Source organism: Manacus candei, unplaced genomic scaffold, assembly GCF_025592945.1.
Source record: "Manacus candei isolate 608988 ecotype Guabito, Panama unplaced genomic scaffold, ASM2559294v1 h1tg000041l, whole genome shotgun sequence".
NCBI lineage: Eukaryota > Metazoa > Chordata > Aves > Passeriformes > Pipridae > Manacus > Manacus candei.
In genome coordinates this window covers 5,751,828-5,771,791 of record NW_026138089.1, presented here as the reverse complement: position 1 = coordinate 5,771,791, position 19,964 = coordinate 5,751,828, and the positions used below count along the sequence as shown (strand labels likewise).

General features: G+C 37.4%; 1 protein-coding gene across 1 annotated transcript in view; it reads right to left on the bottom strand.

Annotated features, from left to right (window-relative positions):
- Positions 1-19,964, bottom strand: part of SCML2 (Scm polycomb group protein like 2) — a 70,180-nt gene that overhangs the window by 28,905 nt on the left and 21,311 nt on the right. Inside the window, exons 4-7 of the mRNA XM_051794848.1 lie at positions 17,335-17,405; positions 12,959-13,193; positions 8,820-8,908; positions 7,147-7,390 (exon numbers count right to left, since the gene is read on the bottom strand). Coding sequence (XP_051650808.1) covers positions 7,147-7,390; positions 8,820-8,908; positions 12,959-13,193; positions 17,335-17,405 — 639 coding nt within the window. The remainder of the gene's footprint in view (positions 1-7,146; positions 7,391-8,819; positions 8,909-12,958; positions 13,194-17,334; positions 17,406-19,964) is intronic.

The following is a 19,964-nucleotide window of genomic DNA, read 5'->3' as shown; positions in this document are numbered from 1 at the left end:
ATACAAAATCAGTTAAAAGTAATTATTTTGCTATCTAAAAAGCAACACTGCACTTGGAAACTCCAACATCCACCTTGGCAAGACATGGACACTACAACATGCAATTTTCCTCTTTCTAGATTTTAGTTTCTATTGCCAGTATAATAAAAGAAAGAAAAAAAATCTCTTGCTATTTTCTGCACAAATTTTTAGCCTTTCATAGCCTTGAAAGGTGAAATGGAGGGCTCCAAGCAACACAAGACAAAACTAGAGGAAAGGAAAAGCATTTCTCTCCTCCTGACTTTGCCAGGCAGCATTGTAGCACCTTCAGTCCCTCACCCCTAGCCCTAGTCTCCCATATTTTCAAGAGATAGGCAAGACAGCCCCTAGAGAACTGACCAGCAAAAATACCATTTAAAGTGCATCAAAACCCACTGCTAGCCAAATTAACACATATCACTTTCAAAAAACCCAACTTTTAATAGCTCAGCTGGGGCAGGGGATGTGTGGGAGTAGGGGGTACAAGCAAAACAAAAGAAAAACTCCTGCAAAGATCTCTCAGTTAGTGCTCAGAAACCAAGACCTTTCTAGTCTCACCCATCAACAAGCACTACCACTGCAACCACATCAGCAAAAAAAACCCCAAACCAAACCAAACCTAACTAAAAAAAAAAAATCCCCTGTATTTTGTTGATAAAAATCTGAGAAGGAAAACAAGGAAGAGAACTAGTAAACACCTCATAAACTATCAAAGCAGCACAAACTTGAGTTACCTGAAGAGAGTTTCAGTGTGCTGATGATGAATCTAGCAATAAGACTAGCAAAGCCCAAGCCTACACTCAGGCACAAATTTAACAAACTGATTTTTTACCCCATCACGACTGATTCTGCCCTGGTTTTGCCATTATTTTTCCCCAAACAGCATAAGCAGTATGAAAGGTGGGCCCAAAATGAAATAATAAAATGCAACAAGCTTCAGAGGAAAAAAAAAAGAAATACAGAATGGATAGCGCAATGCCACAATTTGTTTTGTCTCAGTATCTGAATGACAGCACTGATACTCTGGACACAACTTATATGTACTAACACAGATCTGGAAAAAATACACTCACAACCACTTGCTGTGGGGTTTGGCACAAGTAACTTACTAACTCTTTACTGCTTAGTTTCCATGTAAGTAGGGCCTTGTATTACTTAAGCTGCAGGTAGGAGGTCTGTACAGTAGTACAACTTTCTGCTCTGAAAAGCAGTATACTGAAATACCTGCAGTATAAGACCTGAACAAGTGCAAATAAAAAAAAATTCCACGCAGCAGTCAAAAATACATGTGTTGGAGTACTTCCAATTTACAAGAAAATTACAACTACCTTATAAATAAACATGGTAAGATGGTAAGGGAACCAGACGTACAGTAAGGTCACAGCTTTGGGAAAGGCAAAACCTTTATTTAAGTGATTACTGCACTGTAGCAGCACCATGCAGGCCTTGCTGCAGGATGTCAAGAAACATTAATACCAAATAAAAAAGCTTAACGTTTGAGAGAATGTGGCAAATCAGATTTTAGCCTGAAGCACTGAGGAGTTTTTCATGTACAATTCCGAAGACAGCATAAATCTGCTTACTGTATGTGCCTGACTTAACTACTGTGACCTGCTCATGAAGAGAAGCTGGCTGCACTGACAGAAAAATGAAACCTCCAGTAGTATGGAATTGTACCATTTCACCTTTTTTTTCTTTAATGAAACTTAATTACCATGCTTATCTGATTTTTTTGCCTACTCCAAACAACATAGTCTTTTCACAGACCTAACTAGCTCTGTCTGAAGTTTTAGCACTTCTTTTGTTTCATCTGCAAACAGGGCAGTACTTACTTAGGTTTATATTGATGTTGCACAATCATGTGCAACTCAGTTGAAAATACAGCACAGCTATTTTCACATAATTTCATCAGTAACAGAGAAGACCACCTCCAGTATCTAGGCTGGTAAAATCTACCAAAGTAAGCACTGAGAACATGAACTGAAAATTAAATAAAACTAAACTAAGAATTCATAAAATAGACAAATCATCATCATCATCATCATCATCATGGCTAGGCTTCGCGAAAAAAGATTTGAGAATGAGATACTTTTAAATCTCTGCTTGAGCCTGTGTTGTTCTTATTGCTGCAGACAGCTTTTGAAGGAGACCTTTAACATCACAGGTTGATTAGTGTAATGAAAGAAGATTGCTCTCACTGACAATAAATGGACTGAATTGCGAGAAAAGCAATGAGGGAACACAGGATGTGGAAGAGTGGGAGACAGAGAGGGAAAGAAGGAATATGACTAAGGATAAAAGTTACAGTGTATCACTTTTTTTTTTTTAATTACTTCATTGTCTTCCTTTGGTCCCCCAAATTTTCTCCTGTAGAGCAGAGAGAGCAGTTCCTCCTTTATGAGTTCTTGCATCACCTTCATCCTTCAAAGATCCAGCTTCATAAGGCTGTGGGGATCATGAATATATAGAAACTGATCCCTCTCCAGAGGCTGCTCACATCTAAGTGATGCATACTACTTTATATTGAAATCAGTCATGACTTGTCCCCAGTTGTTCTTTTGTTTTTTCTCTTTTATGGAAAAGAGTTTACTTCCATTATAAACAAAAGAGGTGGGTTGCCTAAGTAACTGCCATTTGCAAATAATAACTAAACAGTAAAATAAATTTATACAGAAACAGCAAATAGAAATTGTTCTCCAGTCATCTGCCACCTACTTCAATCATAAGCCTCAGACACAACTAGCTACAGAGCAATACAAGAGTATTCTTAGGCATAGCTTTCTATTATTCAACTGAGTAAAGTAAAAATTACAATCTATTCTGGTTAAACAGAAAAGCACAATACATTTGGCCTAGAAAAAGAGTGAATAAAAAAAACCAATGCAAAAGATACCAAACTTCAAAAGCCTTCTTAAAGCATACGAAAAGGCGAAGTTATACGGACCCAAGAGATGACTGAATTTCAGAATGACCAAATGCAGCAGGTAATACTAGAGCAACAAGACTATGTTTTTTTGCATTCATACTCATTCAAGGAAGCACATTATATCAGTTCATTGCTCAGTAATAGTCCAAAAACCGCAAATACCAATTCACAAGGAACTATGGAAGGAACAGAAAACATAACAGAAGCCACCACTATGTCCCTAAGTTTCAATACCTTGTGCATTTCTGGTTCCAGTGGCTCAAAAATGCCATAGCTGAAAAGGAAACAGTAGAGAAGAACAAAGGTGACCAGGGGAATAAAACTAATCCCAGAACAACAAAAGCAAAATCTTCCTGTACAAGTAGTGGAAGTACAAGAAGCTATTTCAGTACGAGAAACCAATGACAACAAATTGAACTACGAGCAAGAAACAGGAATATCTCCTTTTCCACAGAACATACACTCAAGTAGAGAACTCCTTACTACAGGATGTTTTAAGTGTCAGAGGTTCAGATGGCTCCAATATATAATTGAACAGATTAGATCAAACTCCTCCAGGAGGTACTCAGCATAAAAGCATTATTCTGGGCTTGGAAGGTGCTGAGTTATAGAGGGACAGATACTAGGAATAATTCTGCAAACTTCTCTCCTATGTGCCTGAGCTTTTCTTCAGCCAGTGCTGAAGAAAGCCTGCTAGAACCTTCGGACTGGTCCAGCATAGACATTATCATGTCAAACTCTTTCACCTGCTATAGTTCACAACAATATTTATGGGTGACAAGTCATCTCTAAAAGCACATAAGTGATCAAGAGACACAGAAAAAATAATCTACTGCATCCTTATATTAACCTTGAGGCAGTAGGTCAAGCCAACATCAAGCAGTGAATTAAACCATATACAACAAATTACTACTATCGGAGATATGTCTAGTGAAACAAACTACAACATTAGCTAAGCACAGCTTCTAACAGTATAAATACTGTATGCTACATTTTATACCACTGTACACGTATCCTGACATCCAGCCAGGTCCACTTAAGTCATGTCTTCTGGTAAGGACCAAAGACAAAACACAAACACAAAGATTAAGGCCTGAATGCTATCAAGAGTTGGTCTAAAACAACTTCTCTACATTATCTTCTACTAACTGTGTCTTAGTTCATGAGCTTATCTGTCTAATACCAATGAGAGTTACAGAAGATACAGTTATGAAGAGCAAATGTATCATGTAATCTGGTCTGAATAAACTCATCCACATCCAAGAAGCTGGTGTCTAAACACCTCCCATGGCAGACGTCCTACGTTCTCTCTGGGCATCCTAAAAGGCTAAGACAGTAACCGGTTAAAATAAAATCTTTCCTAATTTTCATATTGTCCCTCTTGCTGCATTTCATCTCTCTTTCTAAGGGTTAAATTAGACCCCAAAATATATCTCATGGCAGGAAATTGTTGTCCTAGGTATGGATGAAATTTAAAACATCCTTTATCACATTCATACTTAGATTGCAGGATATTGGCTTTGCTTGTTCCCTAAAATCTGAGGTTTTTCTATTTTTTTAAGCTCTTTAAGTAGTGATTTAATACACTTAAATGCTTTCAGGAAAGGTAGTTACAAAAATCAAGACTATTTCTCATATTCACTCTGACATTTAAGCCACTCTCAGTCAATTATTTTTCACTTTCTATTAAGGAAATTTAAGGCAGAAATACTACAGTAACCTGCAGGAAAAAATTCCAGACCAGAATAATACCGCAATATTCCAAGTGAATCCCTGCAATATAGTATCTGTCATACTTTCTTCCTTAACAGGAGTAGTCAATATTAATGTGACTTAATGAAGAATCCTGACAACATTATCATATTACTGAATTGAAATGACTTGATTACACTCTTCTTGAAGCTATTACTTACATCTCAGTAAAGGACTATCATTACAGTTCTTCAATGGCTCAAAAGCAATCAAATAACAGCAAAAAACATAACCTGAGAACAAAAAATATTTCATCTAGCTATGTAAAATCGACAAGTCTGCATAACATCCACAAACAGCACAAAAAATAAGCACACAAAGCAAAATAGAAATAACAAATTATTTATGCTCAGATTGGTGAAAAAAGGAGTACACAATTCCAGTAAAACTGCAGTTAACTTTGTACTCACTTTTATAATCAAAAATACAAAATCTCCAGCCTGCACCTCTCTGCACTCAGTTTCTATCACATGTCCAAATTTCTCAGTTTTGACTACAAGTCTGTAAGAATCTTACTTCAGGTTTTATTTATGCCTAAAGTCTTTTTGTTTTCCATAACAAAGCACTGGTATCCTACCTGGGTAGGTATTTCAAGTCTTCAGCAAATTTGAACATACTCAAGAATTTTGTTTGGTTTATTACCTGAACACCTGGATTACATAATCATCTTTACTAATTGTCGAACAATTCTTTGAGCTCTATCAAGCACTAATCAGGCAAGAAAAATTCTATCCATATTACCTCAAAGAAATGCTGGCTTTTCAGCAGTGAAACTGGAGTAGACTAAACAATTTAATAATACTTCTTTCCAGAGGATGAAATTGGACTGAGCAATCTGAACTGTCACAAAAATACCTTCTAAAAATTCTATACCACTTATTTACACAGCCCCTTTTGTACACCACAGAATGGGTAAGGCTGGAAGGAACCACAGTGGGTCATCTGGCCCAAGTTCCCTGCTCAAGCAGGGTCATCCCAGAGCACACAGCACAGGATGGCTCTTGAACATCTCCAGTGAGGGAGACTCTGCAACCTCTCTGGGCAATCTGTTCTAGTTAGTGCATAGTCACCCACACATTAAAGAAATAATTAACTTATCATAATAAGACAACTCATTCATGATCTCTCAAGACAAGGTCAACCCTCTGAAGAAGCTGAGAAAGACACTTCAGAGACTGGGAGCACTGTAACATTAAGACTGAGGTCAGCTTGGTACCTATTAGATGACTTCTGATCAAATGTACATCATCCTCACCTGACTTTGCCTTTCCCTCTCACTGCAGGTTTGCACCAGCAGATCATCCTGGACAGTACAGCTACACACAGAGTTGCTCCCATGCTGAAATCCACCAAAACGGACTAAACTCGGTTCCAGGTACTGTGAACACTGGCAGTAACTACAGACAGGCAGGTGAGGGCAAGGATGCAGAGGTGCCCTTAACTAATTTCAGTTAGATTGTCCATAGAGTTCTTGATCTGCTGGCAAAAGACTGAGAAAAACAATGGGGATGGAAAGGGCAGAAAACACGACTGATTTCTTGCCTTCCTACTTCTACTCCTTTGGTACTTCCAGTGGGAGTTCTGTGACACCAGTGTACTTGTTTCTTACTCACCTAACACCAGTTGTGAAAATTCTCACTGAAAACAAATTTTTCTGGTTAATGATATTAAAGCAATTAATTAAAATATGTTTCCCCTCTTAAAAATCTCTCTTCCTGACAAATTTTATGGGATGAGGATAGAAAAAGCTCAAACAGTTTGACAGAAAAGCCTTACACTACAGAAACCTGACAAGTGGTCCCCAGAGTAGCAAAGGGATTATATTCAGGGATATCCCTATTGATGCCATCTCCCTCCTTTCAAAGGCAGACAGTTGTATGTTATAAAGCACAGTGGCCATTCGTTAAAGGGACATTATGACCCAATCAACAAACATCCTTAAAGGCAAGAGGATGACAAAGCATTCAGAATAGGCAGCTTCAAGACAGAATTTTTTAAGTATGAAGGAAGAAACAATAAATATGTAGTTTAGACCTTAAATCATTACAGAAGCAGAGACTACTTTACTTTCTTAGCAGTTAGCTTAATATAAAGTGCTGTGGAAGCCAATATATTAGTATCATCAAACCAGAGTGTTTATAAGTAACACAAATAGCAAATCTAGTCTAAATTCAAGATTTTTCACAAGCACACAAAAATTAGAGATCATCAGAAGTCCTCCTGATAGTATTACATAAAACATGTTCCTGATTTACTATGAACAGGCAAAAATTGTTTCCCAGCAATTCCTATTAGCTTTAAACTACATAAAGAAAATTCAACAACATTTCATGCTCGTCAGCTACTCACAAATCAAATCTTCAGTGTTATCTGCATACAGCCAGCTGGTTTTTAAAATCCTGCTGTAATTGAGGAGAAAAATAATTAAGCAATATTATTAGTCATCTTACCATCGTTCCCTGGTGGTTGTAATGCATCTCCTGTCAAGCTACACCATCCAACTGGGAAAATATCTCGAGAATCACATCTGCACCAATAGTCAAATGCTCCTCTCCAGCCATCAAATGTAACAAAAACTTCATCTCCTTTAACATCTCCAATGGTTGCTGGGCAAATCAAGTATGGGTTCTTTCTGTCTATAGCTTCAAGTTTCATTCCAACTTTAAAGCAGTTTGGCACAGGTTTTGGCGGTTCCTACAAAAATAAGAGTGGCAGAATATCTGTATTCCCATGGCCTCTTAAAATAAGAAAAAAAAAAAGAAAACAACAACCCTTTATTTTTCCTCAACATCCTTACTACTTATACTCACTATTTTCAAAAAGTTATAGCAGACATTCAAAGAAACTGATACATATTGCAATTTTGCCTTTGCTATTCTGTATTACAAAAATCTAGATTCTATTCCCATAGACATAGCTGGAATAATTAGCAAAATTCTCCATGACAGAAAGACCCTGCTAAAAGTATTTACATAAGCAATTGTTTGCACCCAATACATTATGTCTGGGCAGCAAGACAGCAAAGACACTAAAATGAAATTATTACATGCTAATAAAGAATAGGATGTTTGCAGAGCATGGATATTTCTGGGGACTGATAATTGTCTGGTAAAAGCTTTACCTCTCAATTAATCCATGAAAAATTCATTAGCATTGGACATTATTTATAGGCATCTGCTAACTTAGTTGGCCTTAGACCAATTCCAAGTGGACAAAAGAAAAACAAAAATAAAGCCTATGCGACCAGCATATGTGTACCTCCACAGCAGGAGCTGTGATCCAGTGGAACACCAATTGCCACCTCAAGAACCTTATTATTCAAACCCATCTCAGATGTGTTAGCCCAGAGAAGCATGGTTTATCACACCTCAGAAAATTTATATAATCTTATCTAAAGAAATTATAATTATATGAAGTTAACACCAAGTTAACACCAAGTGATGTGACTGCAGGTCCGAACTCAACTGTTTGATTTGCTGCCATAGTTGTCAATATCACTCTCAGAATCCAAAATGAAGACACTCAGTGTGACAGCAGGGTTTTATCACCTCAACAAAAAATTGAACCAACAAGTCATTTTGATATTACTGTTGTTTTTATATAGTTTTTCCTGTTTCACGGTAACTTACTCAAGAGTCATGTTTAAAAAACTGCTATTTTCAACTACTTCTCGTTACATTTTAAATGATATGTGCCCAAGGAAAATGTTTAACAAAACCCTTCCAAGTACCACTGTATTTCAACAGCTCTCATTCCCCATTATTTTTTTTTAACTCCTGTGCACAATCACAAGTACAGTGCTGCTAAGAAACGTGATATGCATTGTATCTAAAATCTGTGAGACAAAAAATGAGCAAAAGCAATATTTCTAAATAACACATCTCAGTCTCAGCTCAAAGTAGAAAAGATGGAAAAGAAATGCCCATCTCAATGGACTAGTAGTGGAATGTTTTCTGTCTAGCTCTGTAGCTTGTCAATCCAGTCCAAAGTAATTTTAAATAATAGTCTTGTCTTCCCTGTCTGTGCTGCAGAAAACAGGGTAATATCTTGGCATTCTCACTAAAAAATGTAACCATGGACCAACTGATAGGAAGTTGTTTACTAGAAATGCTTTTCTTCTTACCTTCCTAAAGAATGCTGCAGGTGCCATTTCAGCTCCATTGAGAGTTCTTAAGAGAAACGTTGGCCAAGATGATGCATTCATCTGGAACCCTGAGTAACAAACAAATAAACAGCCCTACTTTCAGTTTGTAAAACACAATAGGAGGAGAAGGATATAATGCCTGTTTTACTAATGCCTCATTCCCTCTATTTTAGACTTGGCCAAAATAAAAGCAGCCAAGAAGGAATGAACACGGTCACTTTTGGTACAGAAAGCTGTGCAGTGCATTTTCACTCTGAGTCACTTGCCTGCAGAATCGCTCATCATACGAAGGGATATCATAGATAAACTTCTAGGATTTAAGGACATGCAAGTTCTAGTACAGTAGTTCATAAGGTTGTCCCACACAGCTCCTGGCCAATGGAACTTCCCCAGCCCAAGCATCTTCGCTTTCTCTTCAGGTCTGCTTTTTTCCTCTCATTCTAAAACAACATCCTCTGTTCCAACTCATTTATTGAGGAGACACCTTTTTATTTTTGAGAATCTTGTCATTCTTTTACCAGACCACAGACAAAAAAAAAAAACAACAATTGGTTTCTTCTCCCTCCCCCATTAAAATAAATACAAAAATAGCCATAAACCCCAAAGAATGCCTAAGAGTGAAGAAAAAGTACAATTATTTTAATAAGTATGTGTATCATATTGGAAAACATAAATCAGAAGATCTTTCTACTTTATTATTCTTCATTAACAAGTGAATAAAAAGCACAAACAACAATCAAGTATGTTCAGATGAACAACCTTATTAAGCAGAACAAAGGTTTGGCTGAAAACATTCTCATTCCAGATAATCCTTCCTCATAATCAACTACTTTTCAGTTAAAAAGACAAACAAACCCCCCCCAAAAAAATCCTTTTGCTTTCTGTGCTTTCCAAATAAATGTTTTAAAGTAATGAGTAAGATAACAGACATAGTGGACATTTTTTTCCTGTATCTTTAGCAGTTATATGTCTGGCATAGTTCTACAGAAAAATAGACATAACAGAGCAAATTGGAATTTTTTCCATAAAGCAAATAGTACCAGAATCTGCCAGGAACTAAGTTCCCTCACAGCTGAGCCTCAACAATTCTCCCAAAAAACTAAATCGAAAGGCAGAACATATCTGCAATTCTTGATAAGTTAAATCATTTACTCATCTAAAATTGGATTATATGCTATAATGGTTCTTTAGCTCATAGCTTTAAGCTACCTTCCATTGAATAAACAGTTTTCACGTTGGAACCACCTATGCAACACTCAAATTAACATAAAGCTTGCATGTGATAAATGGTGTCATAATTTGAAGACTGCTGAGCTGATTTTTAGGCCTGGTTTCATATCAGAGTCTTTATACAACCTAAACGTGTGTGGTTACTGAAACGCAATATTCCCAGCTAGCTTGCCAGAAAACAGATACAAGCAAGACAGAGGAATGACAACTAAACAAAAGTTTCAATTAATTTCATTTGGCCTTAAAGTTGTCCTGGTAAAACCAAAGAAAATGCTATCTGCATTATAATTTGTTCAGAACATTAGGATCTCAACAACAAAACGCTCACCTATGGAAAACAGAGGCTGAAAAAGGAGCCCTTTGTTACAATAATCACTTTCTCAAAAACTTTATGTAACAAGTATAATTAAACCCATGTAAAAATCAGGTAGGAGGAACTGTTTTATCTAGTTATTATGATAGAAGCAGAACATTAGTATCCAGAAGGTTCCCTACTACTCAGAAAAAAAAAAAAATCAGTTGCTTAAATGTCTAACAGGAGGTAATTATACACCCAATTAGCTCCCAGCTTTGCCCAGGAACAGGATGCTGAACAAGTGCCAAAAAGGCTTTTTCAAAAATTTATCTAGGTATGCCAGAATGTTTGATTGCTGGAATTCAGCCTATCTCTAGAAAAATCTAGGGCAGGAGGAACAAAATAATAGCACTCACATTCTTTTCTGAATAACCAGCAATTGTTCAGTGGGCAGGTAAGCTTACATGCCTGCGTGCAGGAAAACAACCGCTTGTGAGGTGCTGCACAAACAGCCTGATCAAATAGGAGTAAGAAACAGTATCTGAGGAGAAGGCATCAACCTTTCTACTGATGACTGTGGAAACTTTCACTTCTTAACGAATTGATTATTCGTTATACATAACGAATTATACATAACTGGAGTTGTTTTATTCATCAGACTGGTTCAGAAACACATTTTAAAAAGCGCCATGTTCCTGAAGCCATATATTTAACACTGTACATATGTGCAGCTGAAGGAACTGGTGTACTCTTCCCTTTTCCATACTGGTATCACTTCATTCATTCTACAAGGTTATATCAAGACCTTTAGAGAGGTTAAACTGAGAAACTCCTCAAAAAAAAAAAATCTTTTCCCCCAACATCAAGAATTTTCAGTGTTTTCATTCAAAACCTCTATATATCCACAAGAAAGAAGGGGGAAAAAAAGCCCTTCTGGGCTTAAACTGTATCTATCCTAATAATATTTTTCTAGACTGGCACCCTGATTGCATTGCTTTTCTTGTGTTCCCAAAGGAACACAACAGCACAAAACTCTACCCCTATAATCTCTGTGAAGTATCTTAATGGTTATGTCAACTGCTCCTCTGTCTGTCTCTCTAAAAGCAAATCAAGTTTCATGCTGTAGTGAAATGAGACTTCACTTTGTTTTTCAAACAGAAGAACTGGAAGTTGCTAATAAACTGGGATGACAAGTTTCTGAGAGGCTACTAAGAGAAATAATGCCTATCCTCACTAAACATCTGATGAGAAATCTGTAAGAATTACTGATGACACCAAACCAGAAGTAGGTTCATAACGATAAGATGGAATCCATCAGCCACTCATTTCTGCACGCAGTTAATGTCTTATATTAAGATCATTATTTCTCGCATCTTCTAAAAATTACAGAACGGGGTAACAGGTGAGAGAGTGTTCAGGTAAATTTCGGCCATTAATTTGCCTCCTTCTTAAAAGCAAAACTATTTTCAGACCAATGTGAAATCTTTAAAGACTTCCACATGTAGAAGTTTAAGCTATAACAAATACAGTACAAGAATGCAGATCTAAACATACAGGTTAATCACAGTAAAGAAAGGCAATGTCACGCTTTACTACTCCTAGTAGTTTATTCAAAGTTAACTTCGACTCTTCATCAGCTAGTGAGGAATTCCTTTGTACAGTTCCCTATTTAATAAACTCCCTCAATAAGACTAAGCCCAAGCCCTATTTCTCCGTTTGGGGAAACACATTGTGTTGTTACCCATATTGCTCACGGAAGGCAAAAGATATTCTGCATGCTATTTCTAAGTATAAGAAAGCTACACCTTCCTCACAAGCATTTTGTTGCACTCACAAACTAGCTATGACAAACTGATCTGACTCCCCAGGACGTGTGTCCATTTGAGGCGATGAGAATGACATGCAATACAAGACCGCAGTTTGCTAGAGCTCTGGAGTGCTACTTTTCCTACCTCAGAGCAGAACGTTGCAATTCCACACTAAACCAACCCTGTGCTGCCTTTCCCAGAACACAACCAATTCACTCAGTGCCTGAGGAAATATTCCAACTGCCCTGCAGGGACGTGCCTCCAGCAGCCCTGCCGAGGCTTCCCAGGTCGGTAGCAGCCAGTGCCCTCTCCTCAGCTGATCGGATGCACTGATGAAGAAGAATATATGGGCAAGTTCCCCCAGCTCTTTCCAAGGGCTCCCAACACGAGCACACATGGCATCATGCAACAAAACACTGTACACTTGTAAGGCAGGTTACATGTGAGGGAATATTTACAGAATGGGCACATGGCTCTGTATCTTATCAATAAGAAAGTTGTCAGACACTCCCATTTAATATTAAGGGACTATTAAAAAAAAACAACAACCAACCAACAAAATCCTCCCCAAAAAAACAACAAAAATGTTCAATCTTATATCAGAAGAATTAAAAAATAAGAAAAAGTCACAGTTCAACTAGCCTGAAGTAGTTTGCTTACCTCTTTTTCAATTAAATAATGGTTTGGTGACTATTGAATAGTCAAGTAAAAAGGTAAATTCAATGTCATGAAAGCAATCCTCCACAATCCTCCACACACATTCGTTCAGAAGCTTTGTTTCTTACCCAGTGGAGGCTGGAGCATGCCCCCTTTCTTTTCACAGGTCCCGATGGGCTGTATGTCTGAGGAATCCACAAGCCTCCAAAAGTCATTTTTGTTGTCACTTCCATCCAGCCGCAACCTTAGCCTGGCACCAGTGATTCCAATGACTGTAGCTATACAAACTGAGGTAACATTGCGAGGATCACGGGCTTCCAGTTTCATACCAACTTTGAAATCGTTCGTAGGTGGAATTCTAGACTACAGTAAAAGGTAAAAGACTTTTTCTTATTGATGTTAGCATTGTTAAATTTACCAGTCAGTTCAGTATACAGCTTTCATCCATCCAAATGTATCATATAAGTGATAAATACGAAGAAACTTTTGAACTTCAAGTGTTTAGCAGCAAGTCACAAAAGGCAGCTGGATAACCTACCAACTGCATAAACATGACTGATAAGCCCACTAAGAAGGGTAATATCTGATGAAGATATGAACATAAAGACGGGGAGCTGTGACTAATACTTTAAGTGAATGGAAAACAAGGACATTGGGAAACATGACATTCAACTAAAAAAAAACCCAAAAACCAAAACACAAACCAACACACACACACAAAACCCCCCCACCAACAAGGTTTATTATCTTTCAATTAAAAAGAAATAGTTATCCTCACTGTAATATTATTTTGGAAATATAATGAAAATTTGGACCCTACTGTCCTAGGCACTACAAAAGCTCAAGGTAAGAGTTTCTGCATCAAAAAAAGCTTACAATACAAAGAAAGAAGACAGAAAAAGGAGTTAGTGCTAACATTTTACAGAAAGAAAAAACAGTTCTAAAGTCATATAAAACTTCTATACTAAGACAAAAACTGCAGCTTGTGCTTATTCCTAGAGAACTGAATATAATCAATAACATACAATGAAATGCCAATTTAATTAGCACAGGGAAAAAATGTGACAAATGCAACTTGGTCTTTGTGCAGAACTTTTTGTCACACGCTAAAGATGAACAAAAAAGAATAGTTTTTACTCAGGTATCAACACTACTGGCAGAGATTGACTGGATCACAGTCTGATTATTTGCCTTCTGTGGAATTGTAGGCAATGACATCACCTAACAATGTTCAAAACTCTGTATTAACACTAACAGGGATTGAATGCTTCTCACTATTCTCTTTAGATGTCTCCTAAATTTATGAATGGAATTTTTACCCACACTATAATTTAAATTCTATTTGCACTTTTGTAAATAACAACAAAATCTACAGTGTATTTACAGAGAGCAACCTGACCTTTTCTCAGCACCCTTTCAATGAGATAAGTAAGTCAAGCACTTAAGTTTCTCTTAGGAGATGATGACTATTCTCCTGTCACGCTGAAAGCTCTTTTCTGCAATCCTTCAGTACAAAGTTGTTTATGAATGCAGACGCCAATGTAAGCAGCCTTTTCCACGACATTTAAACCCAGTAGCTATCCCATACAGACTAACATAATCTGACTTCTAATACAGGAGGAAGGTAGAATACCCAAAACCATGGGCATTCACACTCACAGGATTCCTATGTCCCCTTCTCCTGCCCACCTGAGCAGGTCAGGCAAGGATCCCATAGTAAGCAGATACAGGTGCGCTTATCTGTCTGGGGACACAGGAAAAGACTGAACAAACCTGCTCCTGCAACAAGTATTAGTGATATTTTTTCTCCATCACATTTGAATGTTTGAAATACACCTTCCTCTACTTGCTGTGTTGTGCAGGTGCATTATTTACAACACACCCTAGATCGACAGCAGGAGCCCTGGAGGAGCCCGAGTTCAAAAACCAGTGGCAAGCAACATTCAGTGAATGCTGAGTGCAGCATCTGCTGCACTCAGACAGCAGGCTGTCTGAAAGGGGAGCCTGAGCATATTAAATTTAAAGGGCAATTCAATTTCAGGATATTGCTTGTCAAGCTGTTATTTTCTACTACCAGGAAAAGCAACAGAAATTGAGAAATTGGGGAGTTTGTTTATTTATTTGTGGAAAAGGTGAGCTTGTTTAAATACCAATAACTCAAGGCATTCTACTAAAAAGGTAACTCTTCCATGCTAGTTTGCCCTTACAGAAAAATAACAAAACCCCACTCAGTAACAGCCTTGTTTAAAGTTCTGCTCAAATCACAAGGGACTGAGCTTTTACATTTAAAATTTTCAACTGCTTCAAAAAAAGTTTCAGGGCAAGAGAATGGGATGTGAAATGCACTGAAATTTTAAGTAGTAATTAAAAACAACTTAAAGCAACAGATAAAATACCTTCTAAATTAAGATAAATACTTTAATCAATTTCCATTAGCTGTCTGTGCCTGTATCTTAAATTATGGTAGAGGCTTTAATTTATTGTTCCCCAGGTCATTTTTAATTACTATAAAATTTAAACTTTTAGAATTCCCACAAGTCACAAATTCTGGATATAAATGTCAAATTAAGTTTCTCTCTGCTCTTTATTTTCTGGTTGGCCACAGCAGTGTATTTATTTGCGTTATATAGATAATGACACGTAAAATTCATGCGTAACCCAATAAAAATCAAATTAGTCTTACATAAAGCACAAGCACTTTAGGTTTAAAATCTGCAAACATTATGTAGAGAGAGGATCGAGCTATGCACTGATCAACATTGCATATCACTTTCTACTTAAAGGTCGACTCTTAAAAAAACTGAAAATCTGCATATGTAAATTGTTTTGAATTTTGCTATGCACATAAATTAAAGCTCATCTTTCCAACCCACACGCTCCTTAAGCAATCCAGGCCACTTCGATTCACCTCGGTCAGTGCATGTCACCTAAGCATCTCTATATAAGATGTTATTTGGTTCTTCAGTTTGGACTTCTTGAACATCATTAGGAAAGAGGGAGATGCAAGAAAGGCACACAGAAAGGTTTCTGAGCAGCTTCCTGCAGTAGCTACATTTCTTAGGAGCATACACTGTGGTTTATGGTCTGTGAGTATGGCATTAACCTCAGGATGATCCAGGGATATGCTACCACCCTCTGCCTCTATCCAAGCAGAGTTTGAGGTCTCTGCCTTGAGCTGGTATCCACTGCGTAAAACACATACTGTGACATTAATTTCTGAAGCCCCACTCACACAAAGTTATTGACACCACTCCTCTTAGCCATGTCTCATTGAAAGAAGCATGCAAGGGGCTCTTTGCCCTTTATCCTCATCTGCAAGGAGCAAGCTGAAATCCAAGATTTAGCACGAGGAAATGCTACCACCTGTGTTTCTCTCTCCTTATTCTCCACTACTGCAACTACTTCAGACTCACTGAGTGACGGTTCCTCCCCTCCTCAGACTAATCCATTCATGTTGCTTTTTATTTGGTCTCCCACTGCAGGCCAGTATCATGTACAGCACAACTGACTACCAACACACCCTAGAAGACACTTTCAGAACGTGCCCAAGCCACTAAACTAGACATGCACTGCTTGTCACACCTATTACACTTCTATCAACCTGAACTATCCAATTCCTTCAGCGACTATCTTCCTAAGACAACGAGGGCATACAGACCAAACCACATCCTATTACACAGACAAGATACTCCTCAGCTTGGGAAAACACCAGCCTTGACTCCCTACACAGAGAGAAAGATGCCTGCAGAGATCGACTCAGCCTCCAGAGGGCTGAATAACTGGAGGTCATCAGCTTACACAAGATGGTATACTTAAACTGCACCTGCAAATACATACCAAACCATCGGGGGGGGGGGGGGAATCAGACTTGTAGGCTACAGTGTAAAATATAAAATAGTACATTAAACACCCTTTGTTATAAATCCAGTATTTCCTTTGTATTCCCATATATTCCCTTGATTTTTTTTTTAACTTCAGTATGTGTTACTCCTTAGTAAAAAGTGCTCTGCTCAGAAAGAGACAAAATTAAACATATTTGAGAGATCCAGGAAAGAAGTGGTGACTAAACTCTGCTAAACACACATCTTGTAGCTAGACAGAATTGAAAGGAATCTTTCAGAAATGAGGCAGAGGAAAGGTTCCTCTGACAATCAGCAATATTTATAATTCTCACTAAAACCATGGTACCTCTAAGATTACCGAAAAAGGTGGAAAATATTTTTTAACTCTGATAAGACCATCTGTTTTCATTAACTAGTCTCTTTTTTTTTTTTAAAGAAAAACAGAGTCCAAAGATACAATTTTAATGAAATCCTTAAAGTTTGGCTTGAGGCGGAAACCAAGAATGAAAAACTTCCGTAGCTCTCATCTGCCCAAACTGTAAGCTACTGATAACTAGAGATCAAAAGGAGTCAAATAGGAAGTCTAATCATAAAAGTTGCTCCAGGATCACCCTGTAACATGTATACATACACACACACTTGCAAAACAGTATCTGGCATACCTGTCTGAAACAATGTAGAGGGGCAGCTACTGATTCAGTCTCTTTCAGATAGTCATCCCAATTAAACTGTTCTGGAAAACACAAGATAAAAAAGACCATATACACAGTTTTAAAATGGAACTGAAATTAAAAGGGGAGTTGGGGAAAGAAAGGGACAAAATAACCCAACTATCTTGTAGAATACCTTTTTTATCAAGAATAGGATTACTCTCAAATGGAAACTCTACCTTTGAAATACATACAACCTTCAAAAGAGCTTCAAGAGTACCATTAATTCACAGGGGTGATCATACAATAGGCAAAATTAATATAAACCTTCCCAAATTATTTTTTTTTGTGGTCCACATACAAAAATATACAAGTTAGGATACTTAGATTCAATTCTCTGCATAAGGATCTCCTGAGCATCCGTGTATAAATCACGTTAGCCTTTCTGTATCTTAGTTCCCCTAACAGCAGGATTGTTATAACTTCATATGAGTACTGGGATGATACACATTGAAAAACACACACACAGATTCTGTTGAAATGTATATTATGAACGTTATCTCCAGTCCACTCGAAAGCAAAAAGCCTTCCAACTGCATCTTTGCCTCTTTTCATCTGAAGTCTGATAAAGGTTTCCCTTTGTAGAATATTAAGTATTACAGCAATTATAGGTAAGCATTAAGAAACAGAATCATGGGTTTTTTTCCAGTGTTAAGAGTGGCATTGTTTATGAGCATGGGTAAGTGTACTCTGCATTTGATTTAATCAGTGTTATCAGTTTTGCATGAATGGAAAAACATGAAGTACTAACATCAAAGATACAAGCAAGCATTAATTAAATTAATATAAAGTGGAAGATAAATGCTTCAATAGCACAGCTAATATTTTTGTTACTAAATTATCTGAGTTATTTTGCTTATTTTTCTTGTTTGGGTAGCCGACATCTTTCTGATGTTCCTGAATAACAAATTACTCCTAAACCTCAAAATGATGCTGTGATGCCACCCAGCGGCTCAGCAACAGCCATTCACACAGCCCATAGCAAAATCCTTGGTGATGACCTAGAGCCCACACAGGGCTTGCCAGTAACCCTTCCAAAAACACCACTGGGCACAGACACTTAAACACATCCCTGCAATTTTCAAGAAGAGAGAAGCAGCAAAGAAACAATCAGAAAACGGCAGCATTTTTCAGCCCTCACACACTGCTTCTCTGAAAGATGCATGGTGGCTCAAGTGCAGAGTGTCTCTCCATTAGCACAGCATTTAGACTGTCCCCTTGGCCTGACAAGATCCTCTTTTTTCAGCATAACACTCAAAGGTGTACAAATGATTTGTCCTTGGCACTGCAGAAGCCATATGACTGTTAGCTACGTGATAAATCAGAAGCAAGTCAGTGAAATCTCAAAAGCTGTTAATTTGTTGGTCTGTAGTATATGTAGGTTGGTAACAAAGACATTTCCATACAACATCTTGGAAGTCTGCCTATTTTGGAATGAAAATTTTATTCATATATTTATACAGTAACACTGATATTGTATTACTCAGAAAAGGCAGGGTATGTTAACCTCAGCATATGTTAGATATTTGTATTTCAGGAAGGCAGAAATGGCTCTTCAGAGCTTTCTCCAAAAAGTAGCCTCCAGATATGTTGCTCTTCTCATTAATAAGCCAAGGAGGGTACAAAAACTAAAGATGATAAACTGCTAGCAAGGTTTCATCTTACAGAAGTTCTTCTTGGAGCCTAATATTAAAGTTGCCACTTCAGGTTGCCTTCTCATTTACAAAAAAAATTTAAAAATTTTGTTTTTTAATCAGTTTGCCTTAACAAACTACCTAACTCAATAAAATTAAATCTAGTAAAAAGAATATGTTAGCTGTGTCCCAGCTGTCTCAGAGCTAACATGATGTAAAAGCTGTAATCATGAATCAGAACCTCTCTGTGTTAAGGACTGTATAAATATAGATCAGAGACAGCACCTTTTACCAGGAGAAACCCCCAATCACCTCCTCCAAAAAAAATTATATACCAGCATATCTCAAATAATCTCAGTTGTTATAACACGACTGTAAATTTGGTGGAATGACCCAAAAATACAGAGGGAAACAGTCTTATTTCTTCCAGGGAACATTTTCTAGAAAGACATGTAAGGTAACACAAGCAGCCAGCTGCAGATAAAGCCAAGAGTAAAAAAAGATTGCCTGGCTCTTTGTTTTAAATCCTGGCTATCAAAATCTCTTGCATCAAGCAGAAATGTCCTGGAGTTAAAATTAGAACCTCTCCACCTGTGAAGATACACTGCATTAAATTAGAGCCAAGGTCTCAGAGATGGTGCTAATTATCATTTAATTACTGCAGTCATAGAAATAGGAGACGTATGAATGTTTGCAACATGTAAGATGCATCTCTAAAAAGACAATCACATTGAAAAAAATATCTACACAAAAGCTTCTCTGTATTCTCAGTGTGCAGAGTTAAAGAAACAGCTGTATTATACATATATTTCTAATTCTGAAGCCCCTGAAAACGTGCAGCTTCTGACAACTAGAAATTCTTAAAAAAATCAGCTCGCACTAAATGATTTAACATGCACCTCACACTCAAATCTGCAGGCTGAATTAAACAGCTCAAGAAAAACTTGT